The sequence below is a fragment of the Heliangelus exortis genome, chromosome 2 (genome assembly GCF_036169615.1).
Source record: "Heliangelus exortis chromosome 2, bHelExo1.hap1, whole genome shotgun sequence".
Taxonomy (NCBI): domain Eukaryota; kingdom Metazoa; phylum Chordata; class Aves; order Apodiformes; family Trochilidae; genus Heliangelus; species Heliangelus exortis.
In genome coordinates, this window is record NC_092423.1 from 111,675,660 (window position 1) to 111,691,863 (window position 16,204).

A 16,204-nucleotide genomic window follows, 5' to 3' on the forward strand; every position below is an offset into this window, starting at 1 on the left:
CTATAAGTAACAATTTGTTAAGACAAGTTTGACTAACTTAAGATACTGTGTTAAAAAAAAAGGACTATTTTTACTGTCTCAACAAATAAATAGCAATTGCTTGGATCAAAGGACAGTGATACTAAGAAGGGTCAGCATCACCTCCACTGCTCCCCCATGGAAAAGTAGTATCTGAGGGGATTCCAAAAGATGAGAGATCCATGTGGGAAAAGAAAAAAAAAAAAAAAAAAATTTCCTCCGCTTTGTTGCCTAAACTAGGTTGCAGTATCAAAAATTTGAACTTCAGAGAAAAAAAAACAAACCTTACAAGTAAAAAACTTTGGTAGAACCTTCTTCTATCCTTTTTAACTTCAACTGAGGACTTGAGAGATAGGTCACTGAGAGACAGGTCTAACTGCTGCATTTAGAGGCTTTTTTACCCAAGTTAATATACAAGTTCATTTCTCCACTTATGTATCTTATCACTTCCATGCATAAATGGATATGATATAGTTGGACTTCAAGTTCTAGGTGGAAATTTAAAAATAAAATGTACAGGATTTTCAGTATTTACCACTAAACTATGGTAAGATTGTTTATAAAGTATACATTTAATTTATAATAAAAGTCATTCCTATTATTTAAAAAGTATTTTATCAGCATACGTAATATTATCTAAATTCAATTTCTAAAGCTAAGCTAATTAACTAATTTTTTAAAGGCAGGTTATAAAATACCTCCTGTAAAGGTTCCTGCTTCTTAATGGAAGTTGAAAGCTGTGACAAATTGTCCATTTCTACCTCTATCCACGGTCAGATGGATACAAAGTCACTTCTACACCATTTGCAAGAGAGTAATAAAGTAGCTGAAAGAAAGACTTGGTAACTGATGGTGGCAAATGGCAGGGGAGGAACACCACTTGAGGTATTTGACCTATTTTTCTAGACTGAATAGCAAATACTTCCCTCAGTAAAAAATAATGTAAGCTATTTTTATTTCAAAATTTTAAGCTTCCTAAAACTTTGTTTACCTAAAATTAGACACAAAGAAATAAAACGGAGTACACTACAGTGTATGAACAAAAATACCTGGACACAGTGTGAGATTTGAGTGTCTTCAAATACATTTAACTTTAGTACTATAAATTACCCTAATATAAAAAGCCCACTTCAAAAAGTTTTCATTAACTGCATTCATTACTTTTTGTTGCTTAATCTTCCTTAAAGCATCAGCTCACTAATTAGGAAGGGGTTGAAAACTATGGAGGTTCTATAAAGTGCAGATCTATTTCTCACTACCTGTAAGTTCTAACAGATTTTTAACGTCAATTTCCTGCAGGGTTTTTTTTTTTTCCTTCACAAATCATTACATAACCAAACTTCCAAGCCTCCACACTCTCATATGAGATTTTGCACAACTCCTTCAGAGTACCTGCTATATTTGACAAAGGAAACAGCCAAGAACAGGTTCGTTAGTGCTGCAGTAGAGTCACTCCAGCTCAACAGCAGGCAACAAGACTTCAGAAATGAGTCACATCACAGGAGCTGCCTTCCTACTGCTTGCCAGCCCCAATAAAAATATATTAACTTTTGCTCTGAACACTTTCATGTAGTGCACTGACAGCCAAACACAACCACATCAATGCAGAAAGTTTTAATACTTACAGAGAAGCACAAACATATCTAAAGCAAGGCCTGTGACAAGATTTGCATCAAGACTACATATAGTTAAAGCACGCCAAGAGAAAAGAAAAAGAGTTTGTATCACCATACCCAACAGTTTCTTCCAAGACTTGATAAGAGATTTTGCTAAAGATGTAACTTCTTCATCTGTGCTTTGCTTGCGTATCGCGTTCACCGACATTCCAATTCTGGTAGACTGTCACAGAAATAAAAATATACACTATAAAAGGTGACATGAAAACAACTGAGCAAGTAAACATACATACAGTTATACTTTTTAAAATGTTCAGAGTCCCCTTTTGTATTTGTGGTTTTAGTTTTTAAAAATATCAGGATGAAATGCTGCAAGCCTTTACGAAACTTATTTAACAAGGACATTTTAAAAAGAATACAACAGCATTACCATGTGCCTCCATCAAAAAAGTTTGGTAATAGGTTAATGGGAGTTAAGCAGAAGAATTTTGCACCCAAAACGTCTCAAAAAGCTCTGCAGAACTACTTATGTAAGCTAAGTACATCACCCAGAACATCTAACAATTTGGAAATCATACAGAAAAAATTTTAGCAAAGGTTTTAGCCTCCAGCCTTATTTTTCCATGAAGCAATGGCAATATTTATATTTTGGCATGATCAGAAGCTTACTAAGTGCTTCAGTAACTCGACATTCCTAACACACTACGTTTAGAGACTGTAGAAGAAGTTGTAATATCAGTCAAAAGAAACCAGTTTTAGGTTCCTTATAATTTTGGCATTACTGAGATTCTTTAACATCTTAAGCACAGAGGGTTCTGCTTTTAGAATGAAACAGCAAGACCAGCCTACCTCTCTGAAAGGGACAAGAAAGTCACAGGCTTTAAACCTTTGGCACTACTGCCATCTATAGAGTGAAAAGGAGATTAATTTACAAAACTTTTTAAGACTCAAAAGATAAGAACATAAATTCAGCCCAACAGCAACAAGTTTCATTTTAGAAGACTTCTGACTATTTGTTACTCTAACAAGTAGAACACTTCCACACTTTTAGTTTTGTGGAAGGATAAAAGTGTTCTACAATGCAAATAAGTATTTCATTATCATTTCATCTTTTGATTGATAACTATTTTTAATTGTTGTTAAGATGCTCAGTTTAGTTGCATTTGCCATTTACAGGACATGCTAAATATAATTTATTCCACTTACTTTTGCAGTAGTTCATCATGAATTTCCTTCTTCCTTAAAGGACCATTTAAATCTTTGTGGCTTGCTAAAGAAAGAATTTGTTCCTGTAAATTACTCCTTACAACCTGCCCTTCACTTTTGGGGGCACTAAGTGAGTGGAAATGTACTGAAATCCTCAATACCTACATAATCAAAGGCAGCACACCAAATAACCTCAGGTCTGACTCTGCTCACTCAGACCAACAGTATAAGCCAACTCTCTCGACATTTTAAACACATACTCTCAATGTTATCTTCAGACAATGAAGAAAAACATGTGCATGAACTCCATAAAATAATATCTGAATGAGCAAAGTGTAACCACAAAAAAAACCAACAACCCTCCATTGATAACTGAGCACAACCACAGGCTACTCTCATTAGAAAAAAGAAAATACACCAATTTGCAGACTTATTTAGGTAGATGAAGTAAACCTCAAGACTAATTGAACAAATTAATTTCTTCTGATCACACAAGTGAAACAAGTTATGGTAACTGTCTAAACTGACAGCTTTCTGAAAGCAATACATAAGCATAGTTCATTTGTTAGCTTTCCTAGAGCACTTGATATGGCCTTACCTAAGGAGCAGGGAAGGAATGATCTGTGATTTCATTTGAAATTTCCTCTCTTCCAGTCTTCATAGCTGTTCTTGTGAGAGCCCTTTTAAGCTGAAAACTCCGGTACTTTTGCCTAGCCCAGCATAACCTGTGAAACTGGTTTACCTCTGTCCCAGTTTACAAATGTGCAGGTATATAAAACCCTTCCTCTTCCTGTCCAAAATGCATTTTCAATAGATCATTCTTTTCCACTTCAATTTCCAAAGCACTTTTCAACTGTGTCTTGAGAGTAAAGAGCCTCAGAGACAGCATAAGACATCTGCTTTCGGCCCTGAAGTATTCAAGCTGTAGGGCAAGCAGCCTTCAGTCAGCCTGAGCACCAGTTAGCATAAGTACCCTATACTGAACCCAAAACAAAGCATACAGAGGCAGCTACTCTTCTCTAAATCAGACCAATTGAAAAAAAAATAAAGGAACAGAGCTGGGGAAGAAAAGCAACCACTGATGCAAGCAGGGGTGTTATGGACTTCAATTACAAGAGTACTTGGTGAGCACCTAGACCAAAGCAGAGCCAAATCAACCCCTGAAGAATAACCACCTCCAGCTTCCCAGGTCTCCCCAGTGAGCTGGCAAGAAGTCATTAATGCAGCCTGTACATCACAGCCTAGTTCTGCATACCTCTGTGTAATTTCCAGTAAAACCTGTTTGTTAAAATAAAACCCATCTGTCTCACTCCCTGTTTAGCTGCACACCACCTACAATTAGCACCAGGGACACAATGCCTCTTACACTGTATGGCTGCTAAACAGATCTGCAGTTCTGACCACCAGATAAATCACGTGTGAGGAAAGCTACTGGCTCCCTGCCTAGCTGAGCAAGGATCAGCTTGCTTACATAAAAGTCATTAGATACAACACAGTAGTATTATTGTCTGTAACCACTCCAGCTTTCTTTGACAAAAATCAGGTGGGAAAGACAAGGCACAAGCACAAGTCCCAGCTACTGATGTGCACCTTTCAATTCCACATAACTGCAGATTGTTCAGAAGAAATCACCAGCTCAGACTGAAGTAACAGTCATGTTACAGAAAAAAGTCTCTGACTACACAGAAATAATTAATCTATCATATCATTAACATGAGCCATCAATGTGCACTGCCAGCCCAGAAAGCCAACCAGGTCCTGGGCTGCATCAAAAGAAGCACAGCCAGCCAGTTGAGGGAGGGGATTCTCCCCCTCTGCTCTGCTCTTGTGAGACCTCACCTGGAGTACTGTGTCCAGTTCTGGAGTCCCCAGCATAAGGACATAGAGCTCCTGGGATGTATCCAGAGGAGAGCCACTAAAATGATCAGAGGGCTGGAGCACCTCCCCTATGAAGACAGGCTGAGGAAATTGGGGTTGTTGTTCAGCCTGGAGAAGAGAAGGCTCCAAGGTGACCTTAAAGCAACCTTCCTATACCTGAAGAGGGACTACATGTAATCTAGGGAAGGGCTTTTTACATGGGTGTGTAGTGAGAGGACAAGGGAAAATGGTTTCAAACATGAAGAGGGAAGATTTAGGCCAGACATTAGGAAGAAATTCTTTCCTGGGAGGGTGGTGAGACACTAGAACAGGTTGCCCAGGGAAGTTGTGGCTGTCCCCTCCCTGGAAGTGCTTAAGGCCAGGCTGGATGGGGCCTTGAGCAACCTGGTCTAGTGGGAGGTGTCCCTGCCCATGCAGGGGGGTTGGAACTACATGATCTTCACAGTCTCTTTCAACCCTAGCCCTTCTATGATTCTATGATCAGCTAACAGTGCTCTTCTCTATATAGCCAGGTTTCAAAACTGCTTAAAAATGGGTGCAGAAGTATGCTTTTCACTTCTGCCCTGTATTTCAAAAGTTCAAACACAGCAATAGATATTTCAATCCACATAAAGGTAGTGCTCCCACTTTCTCATGATCATCACCCTTCTTGACATAAGCACACTAACAATCCATTACCAGAGCCATGAGTACACTTACACATTTAGTACATTTTAGTTGCTACTCCAAGCCCTCCAATGGTTTCAGCAAATTTGGGAGACTTAACAGAAAATTTACAGCACACTTGTCATGTTTATAAAACTCTCAAAATAAACTGGAGACTGATCATGTAGTTAAACACAGTCTTATGTAGCAGAACTGGTTTTAATACAGCAGTGGATAAGGAAGAAAACTAAGCTACAGTCAATCTAATACACAAGCATACTATAACTCATCTCTTTAGACCTACTGTAAAACAAAAATCTTATCATACAGTGCTTGCCCAAGTGAAGATAAAAATAATCTTTTACTGCAAATATTATTTCACTCTAAAAACAGGTATCTGTCATATGGATAGGAATAAATAAGCTTCTTACAAGATAAAAAAATGGACAAAATGTGCAACCCTCTATAAATTAAGTCAGGGTGACACAAGAGCCCTAATGGGCAGACAGTTGAATTTGCTTGTACTCAGCAAGAATAGGAGTCCTCCTCACTCTATTGACAGTACTCAAGTTTTGATTGCAACTAAAAAAGGAATAAGTTATCTACTTGTACATTTTTCAGATCCTCACCGTTCAAGAGTAAAATTGTTCTGCTGTTCTGTATAAAGCTTTTCCTAGTCTCATTCTTCACACCAAGCAGGTTTGCACAGTAGCATTTACAGAATTTCTGGAGCACTCACAGGGAGATTTTTCATTGCAAAGGCAAAAAAATATTATTACACAAATATTTTGTATTAAAGAAACCCATTAGTATCAGGTTAACAGAGGGGTTTTCTGAGTTTTGTTGTTTTGTGTGGGGCTTGATGTGGTTTTTTTAGTGGGGTGTATGGTTATTTTTTTAAGGAAAAAGGTTGGACATAGAGAATGTTGCAGCATTGTTATCAGCCATACACATTCATCCCAAAAGGTGACACTTTCCAATTGCTATTTTCTGTCACAAGCAGAAACAGCAGTAAGATCCTAAACTACATTCTGCAAATATATAAAATGCATACTTTAAGAATTATACTGCTACTGACACTTCATAGTTACTTCTGTATCTGTGGCCATTAATAGTGTTATAGAAAAAAAGTTACTTTTCAGTTTCTTCCAATTTAAGTGGCTGCCACAGCAAATCAGTTCTTACATTTACCTCCCTCATTTGGAAAATTTCAGAGACAGGAAATACCTAGTTACTTTGTTGTTCATTGATGGGTTACATGATGAATTCTGAAACTTGACAGGCAAATGAAGTTCACTAAGTTACTTTGAGCAAATTCATAAATATTATAAAAAATACCATGTTAGAGATACAGATACAAGCAAAATTAGGGAATGCATTCAAATAAGAGAGCTTGTACTACAGCATCACTCCTGTCCAGGGGAGACCAAGAAGAGAAGGAGTACTATAGTTACTCTAAGATAAAAATTTTAAGATATACTTTAAGATATAAACATATTCATAGTTTTGTGGGAAAAAAAAAGGCATGAACTACACTCCTCCTTACTTACAAACAAAACCCAGAACTAATCACATCAGAAGGTATCAGCTGTAATCAGGTGCCTTCTCCTTCAGAAGGAAGGAAACACATTGCATTTGTGTTAGTAAAAACCAAAGATTATCTGTAAGGTAAGTTTATAAGCAGCTCTGCCCCTCTTGTCCATGAGAAAAATCACAATTTTCAACTTAAACAGAAAGACATGCTTCTAGAGCTTGCTATTGGAAGAAAACTGCCATAAATCAGGGTGAAGTAAGACTTGTTACCCAATATTACCACTGATTCTTGCAGTGAGTTTCTACATAGGAATCTACTTTAATCCTGCAATCCTCTTCCAAATTTGCTGGCTTCACTTTCATCACTATGGGGTTGATTTTTGCAACATAACAAGAAAATCATACCTGTAACAACTCAAGGGTCATGGGAATATTCTTAAGCTCCTTCAATAAATCAAGAGCTCCAGCCTGTAAAAAATTAAAGGAAAAAATTCAGTTCAGCAGCAATCAGGCACTTCCAGTACAGCAACAATATACCCTTATCTGCCTTCAAGGTCGCAGACTGGATTCAAGCCATCGGTTCCAAATTTATCCACAGAACAACACCAGGACAAGGAATGTTCTCTTTCACAAACTTTTAAGTATTAACAGGCCTAAACTCTAAAATCAAAGTATTCACCAAAAGGACAGAGAAGTTTTATCCCATATAATTCACATGCCAGTTAAAGCATTCTAGCTATTACTACTTAACCAACACATATCATCAAAAAAACAGCCTCAAGGGTATTTCACTTACCAGCATTAGAAGCAAGCCAAACAACAACAGCAATTTTCAGAACAACCTCACCTGTTTTAGCACGAGAACTTGGAGGTGAGAAGTGCTGCACAGTTCATCAATAATGCACATGTCTATATAAGTATATATATATATATATATATATATAAAATTTATATAGCCAACTTTCTTAACTGCATTTGCAGTGGTGTGGTAAAGCCAGAAAAACTATTTTACTAGACACAGCTAAGCTATAGTTTCCGCAACAGAAGACACTTTGCAAGTGTGTCTACCATTTTCAACTAAATTTAAATATTAATTCAATGAAATATGGAGATGAGGCTGCATAGATAGGTGCAGACAGCATTTTTCAGCCTATAACAGACTGGCCAAGCAGCAACAGGTCCCAGACTGCAAGACAGAGCCCATCCTCACATGCTACAAAATCTGAACTACATGCATTTGTTTATTACTTGGCTGCTGTATGTGTTTCTTTTTTCCTTTTTCCCATGTTAAAAGCATAAGAAAATGTACAATTTGTGTAAACAGCAACTTTCTAGATCCATGAATTAATTTCAGAGATTGTACTGTCAGGCATTAGTAAATTCTATCAACAGCTACTCTAACAATTCATTCCTTGGCAATGTTGGCCAGATTCAAAACCATTTTCATAAACATGAGCTCCATAATTTTAACCTCTACATCCTCTACATCCTCAGTGATTTACCAGCTCTACTTAAGTGAAGCTCTGTGTCATCCACTTCCTACTGTGCAGACAGCTCGTCAGACTACAGCAGCCTCCTAAAGGCTGAGATGATTCTGCTGTTATTCAAGTGCTTATGGTACTGAACCTGTGAGCTTTCTATAGCAAGAAGGCAGCCACTTTTGCACATACAAGGCCACAAGCTAAGTACACGATCTTCCTTTTTTTTTTTTTTTTTTTTTTTTAATTCATGAGGTTTGTAAATAAATCCCGCAAAATTTCCACCTTGCAGTTATTTGGAATTTGATTCCTTTCTCTTCCCTTATGTCTCTCTCAACTCATCCTGTTTTAGGTGTTTCAATATGCATTTTGCTAACCTTTATTTTTAAATTCTCCCTAATCAACTTCTTATGATACCTGTTACAAAGAAACTCTTGTAATCTTCCACTTCATCTCCAGGTCTTACAATTTAACCACTAAATATCCCATAAAATAACCACCAAGAGGCTAAGAAGATGAAAGTGGAATTTCTGTGTCACATCCAAAAAGGCACAGCTTTGGATGCTTTCAAATGTCTGCTACAGCCTCTGTTTTTTAACCATATCTGATAGAAAAGAAATCTGTAAAAAAAATGTTTCCCTGTATTCCACCTTACACAAACCCAGTTCAGTTACAACACTGAAGTTTTATTATCTTGCCTTCATAGCAGAAAGTCTTATGTAACTTTTTTTTTCATTATATAAAAAACTTCTCCAGTTTTAACCATAGAATTTTAGCTGCAGTGATGCAAGACTGGGAAATGTCATGCTGTTTTCAAGTGCTAAATTGAGTTAGCATACTATGTCTTTACTGAAACAGCCATAAGCTTGGTTTCTTCTGTGCAAACATAAGATCCAAGTAGATCAAGTTAATTATCTTTACGGCTACAGAACAAAATTAAGTTCAAGAAAATTTTCTTTGCCAGAACAAAATGAATGACAAAAGTCAATGTGCCTTTTTCAAAAATATAATTCTGTAATACCTCCAAACTGTACACAATAATTTCAAACTAAACAAAGGTTATTTTAGTCTGCAATTTCAGCTTAACAATGATACTGTAATTCAAAGCAGCACTCTCTTTATCTCATTTTAGGAACACAGTCTAGGCAAAGTTTGTTTCCAATTGTATGTGTCAAAACAACATTATTATTCCTAGTCTAAACAGTTTCCCAAACCAGTAACTTGATTACCTAGGAGTTTAACAAACTGCAACAAGTTAACGAACCCGGGTACTCTCTACACAGTTGCTACCTACACTTGATGTCCTCTGTACCAAATTACCAAAATTTCCAATGTGTTAATGCTTTTTAAGTCTTCACTCTTTTCCGATTCACTATATTAAGTACAAAAAGATTTAGAGGCTTTAAAATTAAATTTAAATCGAGTTTAAATTCACAGCAACTAAACAGTTTTTTAGAACCACTTTTCTCAAAGTCAAACGTCCTCTTTTCCTCAAAAACAGTGAGAGTTGCACACTGGAATCTGTTAATTCTTACTTTCTAATGTAAGACTTCTCTTAAAAAAAAAACCCAAAACCCACACATTAGAAACATTATTATAAACCTCCTTTTAAAGGCATTTCTGTAATTTTCTAGAAAATTAAAGGCATTGCCCTGTTCCACCAGGCTCATTGGCTTCCAGTTTACAGCGTTACTTGAAATAACAGAAGTCAGCCTCATCCAGATTTAGGAGATTACTCCTCTTAGCTTCTCTTAGTTGATCATATCATAAAACCAGAATGATGTTCTATATTTGTACCTTAAAGCTACGCTGCAGGCAACAGAAAATGCAGAGATATCCAGTTACAACCCTGTTTTACTCAAGAAAGCAAAAATTTTAATAACATGGACAATTTCACATTTTCTCTAAACTTTACTCAGCTGCTCCTGATTTTTTTAATTCATAGGTATAACTTTATTTTTCATACCCATTTGTTAGAGCAGCTTAATGAAAGAAAAGCAAAGTGATATACAACAAAAGCTAGAAGGAAAGCACTACGTGTGTTTTAATCCAGTCATAGCTATTCTGAAGGAGAAGTAACAGATATTTCAAATATGCAACCCACGTTTCAAGTCTACAGCAGAAAAATGTATCTCACAATGTATAAATTCAACACTGCATTATTTTTTGTCCTTCAAAACAAAAGAACTGCACATACCACTTCACTAAAATAATTGTGAAATCCACACAATTATAATTAAACCCTTAGCCAAGGCATGTCACCAAGAGTCTGACTCAGGAAAGGCATTTGCACTGCCTGCCTTTTCAACACCTCCAAAGAAATGCCACACAGCACTGTGCCACCAGCCACAGAGCCACCTTTTGTATGAGAGATGAAGCACTTCTTGCCATCTGAGCCTTGAGAACTTCAGAGTGAAAAAGGTATCAAAGCTTTTTTTTTCCCTTTTATTGATGGGTTTTATCAAATCATCTTCATTCAAAGACATAGATGCAATACCTGTTCTTGTTGAGTAAAAATGGAGAAAGGATTACAAGAGGTTACCAGCAGTATGATTACCCAGTGGATTCCTATGTGAGAATGAGTTTCTCAATTCAGCTTCATCTTTGTGAGAAAATTAAGTACCTCTTCATAGGAACAAACTGAACAATTTTCCTAAAGTTTGCATTTTAACTTGAGGGTAGGACTAGGTAGGAAATTAAGAAATACTAATCTTTGCATTTTATGAAGTAAGAAAAACACAGAGGCATCTCCTGGGTTACTGGATGCACTTACTCTCCTACATCCATAGAGCTAAGGGTTCTTATCACAGTACACACATGAGCTTTTACTAAACTGTCAGATCCTCACCATCAGCCACAGAGGCAGCTCAAACCCTAAGCCTTGGAAGGTTTTTGAGATGGTGTCACACTAACAATAGAGCCACTTGTTTGTGCTAATGAGCCGGGAGGAATGAGTTCTCTTCCAACAAAGTACAAAAGCACAACTGCTGCTGGTGCTGCTCCCAGGGCAGGGGTGAGGATGAAGAGCTGGCCACTGGCTCCAGGCAGGCACAGCCTGGCCCAGCTGTGCCTGCTGTGTTTGGCCACCTCAGACCTACCCTGTGCCCAGCAAAGACAGTGTACCCCTTCCTAGAGCTTTGGAAGTTAATTAGGTTACACATGCCAGAGCATGAATACATGTCCTCAGCTGCTGTAAGGAATTACATTCAAACTCCTAAGACTCAGATCACAGAGAAATAATCTGTCATCACCAGGAGTATCTCTGGTATCAATGCCAAGCTGCTCCTCAGCATCAAGAGTCATTCCCATATTACTTGGGAGTTGCCATTTTTTTCCTAGTGTCACACAGCTATTCCAAATCAAACTGGACTGAAAGCACTTTATCATTCTCATTACCACAACATTTAAACATTTCACAGGCAGTACATTTTCACTCTTTTGACAAAAAGGAGAAAAAAATCAAATTAGTATCTGTTGTTTGCAAAAAATTCTTAGCAATGGACAAGGCTCCTGCCTCCATAAAGTATTTGAGTTCATATCTACCAGAGCTACACCATACAATATTATGGAAAACCACAGATTCTGAAATACATCAAAGCACAGCCTATGAGTACTTGCAGTGAATTTGTTTGAATAAACTGAAATTCCACACCACTTAGTTCTGAACTATCACTAATATTGAGCATTTAATTCAGTATCATAATATATAGGAAAAAGTTTTATGTGTTAAAATAGTAGCTTGTAGGAAGCACTCACAAATAAACAAACCACAAGAAACTAATTATGTGCCCACCTTACCATGAAATAGCAAAGAGAATTTACGATTTACTTGTATGCTATTTTCTGTGTAACTATAAGCAGGTAATTGGCTATTGCTGCACACTCAGGTTTTATGTGTTTTGAAGTTTTTGTACGAATAGTACAGATGTTATACATTCACTATGTGAGCACTTTATCAGGAGCAGATGTGAGGATAACATTTGAACTAAACTAAAGGAATTCTACCCAACTATATTCTACCCCCAATCTGAAGCAGAAGCTGTTTCCCTGAATTAAGAGGGACAACTGAGGTGACATACACTGTGTTGCAGGTACACAGAAGCACCCTCCATGCCTCCATGCTCTAGAAGTTTACCAACACAACTCTGTCCACCCTGCTGGAGCAAGATTAGGGTTCTCCATTCAAATTGTAGCCTGTGCACCCCACATCAAACTCCAGCTTCTATGCTCGGAAGTGGAAACAGGCCCCATAAAGGAGCACCCCCCCTAAAGAACAACTCCCCTGAAGGAGCAGCCCCCCTAAAGGAACAGCTGCCCCTAAAGAGCAACCCTCCTGAAGGAGCAACCCCCCTGAAGGAGCAGCCCCCTAAAGGAGCAACACCCCTAAAGGCCAACACCTCTAAAGGAGCAACCTCCCTAAAGGAGCAGCCCCCCTAAAGAGTAACACTCCTAAAGCAGCAGCCCCCCTAAAGGAGCAACCCCCTGAAAGAGCAACACCCCTAAAGAAGCAAGACCCCTAAAGGAGCAGACCCCCTAAAGAACAACCCCCCTAAAGGAGAAACGTCCTTAAAGGAGCAACCCCCTTGAAGAGCAACACCCCTGAAGGAGAAACCCCCCTAAAGGAGAATCCCCTAAAGAAGCAACCCTCTGAAGGAGCAGCCCTCCTAAAGAGCAACCCCCCTAAAGGAGCAATCCCCTAAAGGAATCCTCTTCTGCATCCGCTCTCCCTGACTGCGCTTCCCTCCCCCCGCTCTCCTGACAGACCGACGCTGCGATTTTCATGAATGGGAAAGGGAGGGAAACGCCGTTCGGAGCCAAAGCGCCAGGATGGACGCGAGGATGAGGATGGATGTGTTGTGTGTGTGTGTGTGTGTGTGTGTGTGTGTGTGTGTGTGTGTGTGTGCAAAGCCGCCGCTCCCCACTCGCCACGGAGGGCAGGCGGGGCAATGCCTGGGAGAGCGGGGCCGCCTGACAGGCCGAGCTTTCCAACCCCCCCCCCCGCCTCTTCGCTGCGGGCGGGCCGCGACAGCCGGCGGCTCCACGTCCTCCCACGGCGGGGGGGCCGCGGCAGCCGCCAAGGCCGGCCGGCCGCCGCTTCTCCCCCCGCTGCCGGGCGGCCTTGGCGGCTGCCACGGGCCCCCCCCCCGGCCCCGCGATGGGAAGGGGGAAAAGCCTCCGTTCCCGCTGTAAGAAGGGAACCGTGTGTCCGTCCGTCTCCCGCGGCGGCGTCTCCCGCCCCCGCTCACCGCGTTCTTCTTCTGCACCATCTTGTCCATCTTCTTGGCGATGCGGATGATCTCGTCCTCCGTAGTCATGGCTGCGGCGGCCCGAGCGGAGCCCGGCGCGGCGGCGTTGTCTGAGAGATGAAAGCCACGAAGCACAAACCCGCTTCTTCTCACCTGCGGGAGCGGGAAGCGGACGGGAGCCGCCGCCGAGCCACGAAGTTGAGGGTGGGGGAAAGGGGAGGGGGGAAAGAGCGGGTCCAGGCCGCGCTGCAGCGCCCCGACCCAGCAGCCAGAGCGGCGGCGGAGGCGGCAGGCAGGGCGAGTCGAGCGCCGGGTGCTGGAGCCAGGCAGCGCTGGGGAAGGCCGAGACTACCGGGGGCGGGGTTGGCGGGAAGGAGGGGGCTGAGGCGGGGAGTCCCGCACCCCAACCCGCTCGCCTCCCCCCACCCCAAAAAAAAAAAAAGCCCCAAGCTCCACAGAAGTAGAACAGCGGTACCCAGCTGACCTGGATGTCATGCGGAGGAACCTGGGCCAGCTGAAGAAACGGGGCCGCCTCAGGGTCACTGAAAGCCAAGTGCAAAGTTCATCCGGAACGGGGCAACCCCCGGTATCCATACGGGATTGAGGGACTGACAGCAGGCTATGGAGAAGGGGTTGGGGGTGTTGGGGGATGAAAAGATGGACGTGAGCCAGAAATGTGCGCTCGCAGCCCAAAAAGTCAACCGGGTCCTGGGCTGTATCGCAAAAAAAACCTGTCCGGCAGCTCGAGGGAGGCGATTCTCCCCCTCTCCTGTGCTCTGGGGAGACCCCACATGGAATACTGTGTCCAGCTCCACGGGAAGGACATGGAGCTGTTGGAACGGGTCCAGAGGAGGGCCACCAAGGTGATCACAGAGCTGGAGCATCTGTCCTGTGAAGCCAGGCTGAGGGAGATGGGGTTGTTCAGCCTGGGGAAGAGAAGGCTTCAGGAGACCTTATGGAAGCCTTTCCATACCTAAAGGGAACTTGAGAAACATGGGGGGAAAACTTTACTGAAGTCAGTTGTGATAGGACAAGGTGTAATGTTTTTAAACTAGAAGAGGGAAGATTTAGACAGGATATAAAGGGAAAAAAAGTATAAAGAAGTTGTTGAGACACTGACACAAATTGCCCAGGGACGTTGTGGATGACCCATCCCTGTAGGTTTTTGAGGCCAGGTTGGACAGGGCAACCTGGTCCAGTTCAAGGTGTCCCTGCTAACTGCAGGGGGGGTGGTCTAGATGGCCTTTTAAAGGTCCTTTCCAATGCAAACTATTCTATGATTTCTTGATAAATCTTGTATATATTCCAGTGGGACACACCCATGTTTATTATGTTTGATAAATTTATATTATTAACCATCAATTAAATTCTGTTCATGAATTGAGTTACATACCTTGCTACTGTGATGTGTTGTTGGGAGAAAACCCCATCATTGTTAAACCATTTTTGCTGTAAAATCAAGCGTTTACTTTAAGAAAATGGTAAAGATAGATGAAAGTTACAGAAAGATTGCATGAAGATAATTGCCTACTATGATGTAGGAGAGTGTTTATACATCATTCTGGAATCTATTACTAGCAGTCTAATGCTGTGGATGCCTAAGCTGTAAATTGAGGACTGTAAAATATATACATTTTGAAAAAGAGGTGAGATAGGCCTTTTCCTTGGAAAGACAATCAGGGAAATTATTACAGCAAGACCTGCCACTGTGCTTGTGTGTCATGTACTTTGCAGCAAGACTGCTTTATGTTCTGAAGCAACAGAGAAACAGGTGGGTTTTGGGAACTTCTACTCAGTGCTCTATCCACACAACAGTCACAACATCTGCCAGTCGAGAGGCAGCACATGCAGAGACATATTAGAAGAAATTATCTGTGACCTAGATAGGACCTCCTCACAAGTTAGATCTGGGTCATGAACTGGACAAGCAAACAAAAACTTTGTCTGCAGCTTTTCTGTTTGTTTTGCCCACAAAAAAACCCAAGCTACACAAAAAACACAAAAAACACAAAAAACACAAAAAACACAAAAAACACAAAAAACACAAAAAACACAAAAAACACAAAAAACACAAAAAACACAAAAAACACAAAAAACACAAAAAACACAAAAAACACAAAAAACACAAAAAACACAAAAAACACAAAAAACACAAAAAACACAAAAAACACAAAAAACACAAAAAACAAACACAAAAAACACAAAAAACACAAAAAACACAAAAAACACAAAAAACACAAAAAACACAAAAAACACAAAAAACACAAAAAACACAAAAAACACAAAAAACACAAAAAACACAAAAAACAAAAAACACAAAAAACACAAAAAACACAAAAAACACAAAAAACACAAAAAACACAAAAAACACAAAAAACACAAAAAACACAAAAAACACAAAAAACACAAAAAACACAAAAAACACAAAAAACACAAAAAACACAAAAAACACAAAAAACACAAAAAACACAAAAAACACAAAAAACAAAACAAAAAAAACCCAAAAACACCAAACAAACAAAAAAACAACCACCAAAAAACCCCAAAACCAAGCAAAAAACCAAACCAAATGGAGTGGCTCCTT

General features: G+C 40.0%; 1 protein-coding gene across 5 annotated transcripts in view; it reads right to left on the reverse strand.

Moving 5' to 3' along the window:
* TCEA1 (transcription elongation factor A1) overlaps positions 1–13,917 on the reverse strand; it is a 47,663-nt gene extending 33,746 nt beyond the window's left edge. For 2 of the 5 annotated variants that reach the window (XM_071737550.1, XM_071737553.1), the window contains exons 1-3: positions 13,621–13,907; positions 7,302–7,364; positions 1,752–1,857 (exon numbers count right to left, since the gene is read on the reverse strand). In XM_071737550.1, the coding sequence (XP_071593651.1) occupies positions 1,752–1,857; positions 7,302–7,364; positions 13,621–13,689 (238 nt within the window). In that variant the 5' untranslated portion in view covers positions 13,690–13,907. Of the gene's footprint in view, positions 1–1,751; positions 1,858–7,301; positions 7,365–13,620 lie in introns of all 5 variants that reach the window. The other 3 variants (XM_071737552.1, XM_071737554.1, XM_071737555.1) reach the window with 3 other exon arrangements.
* Positions 13,918–16,204: the final 2,287 nt, after the last annotated feature.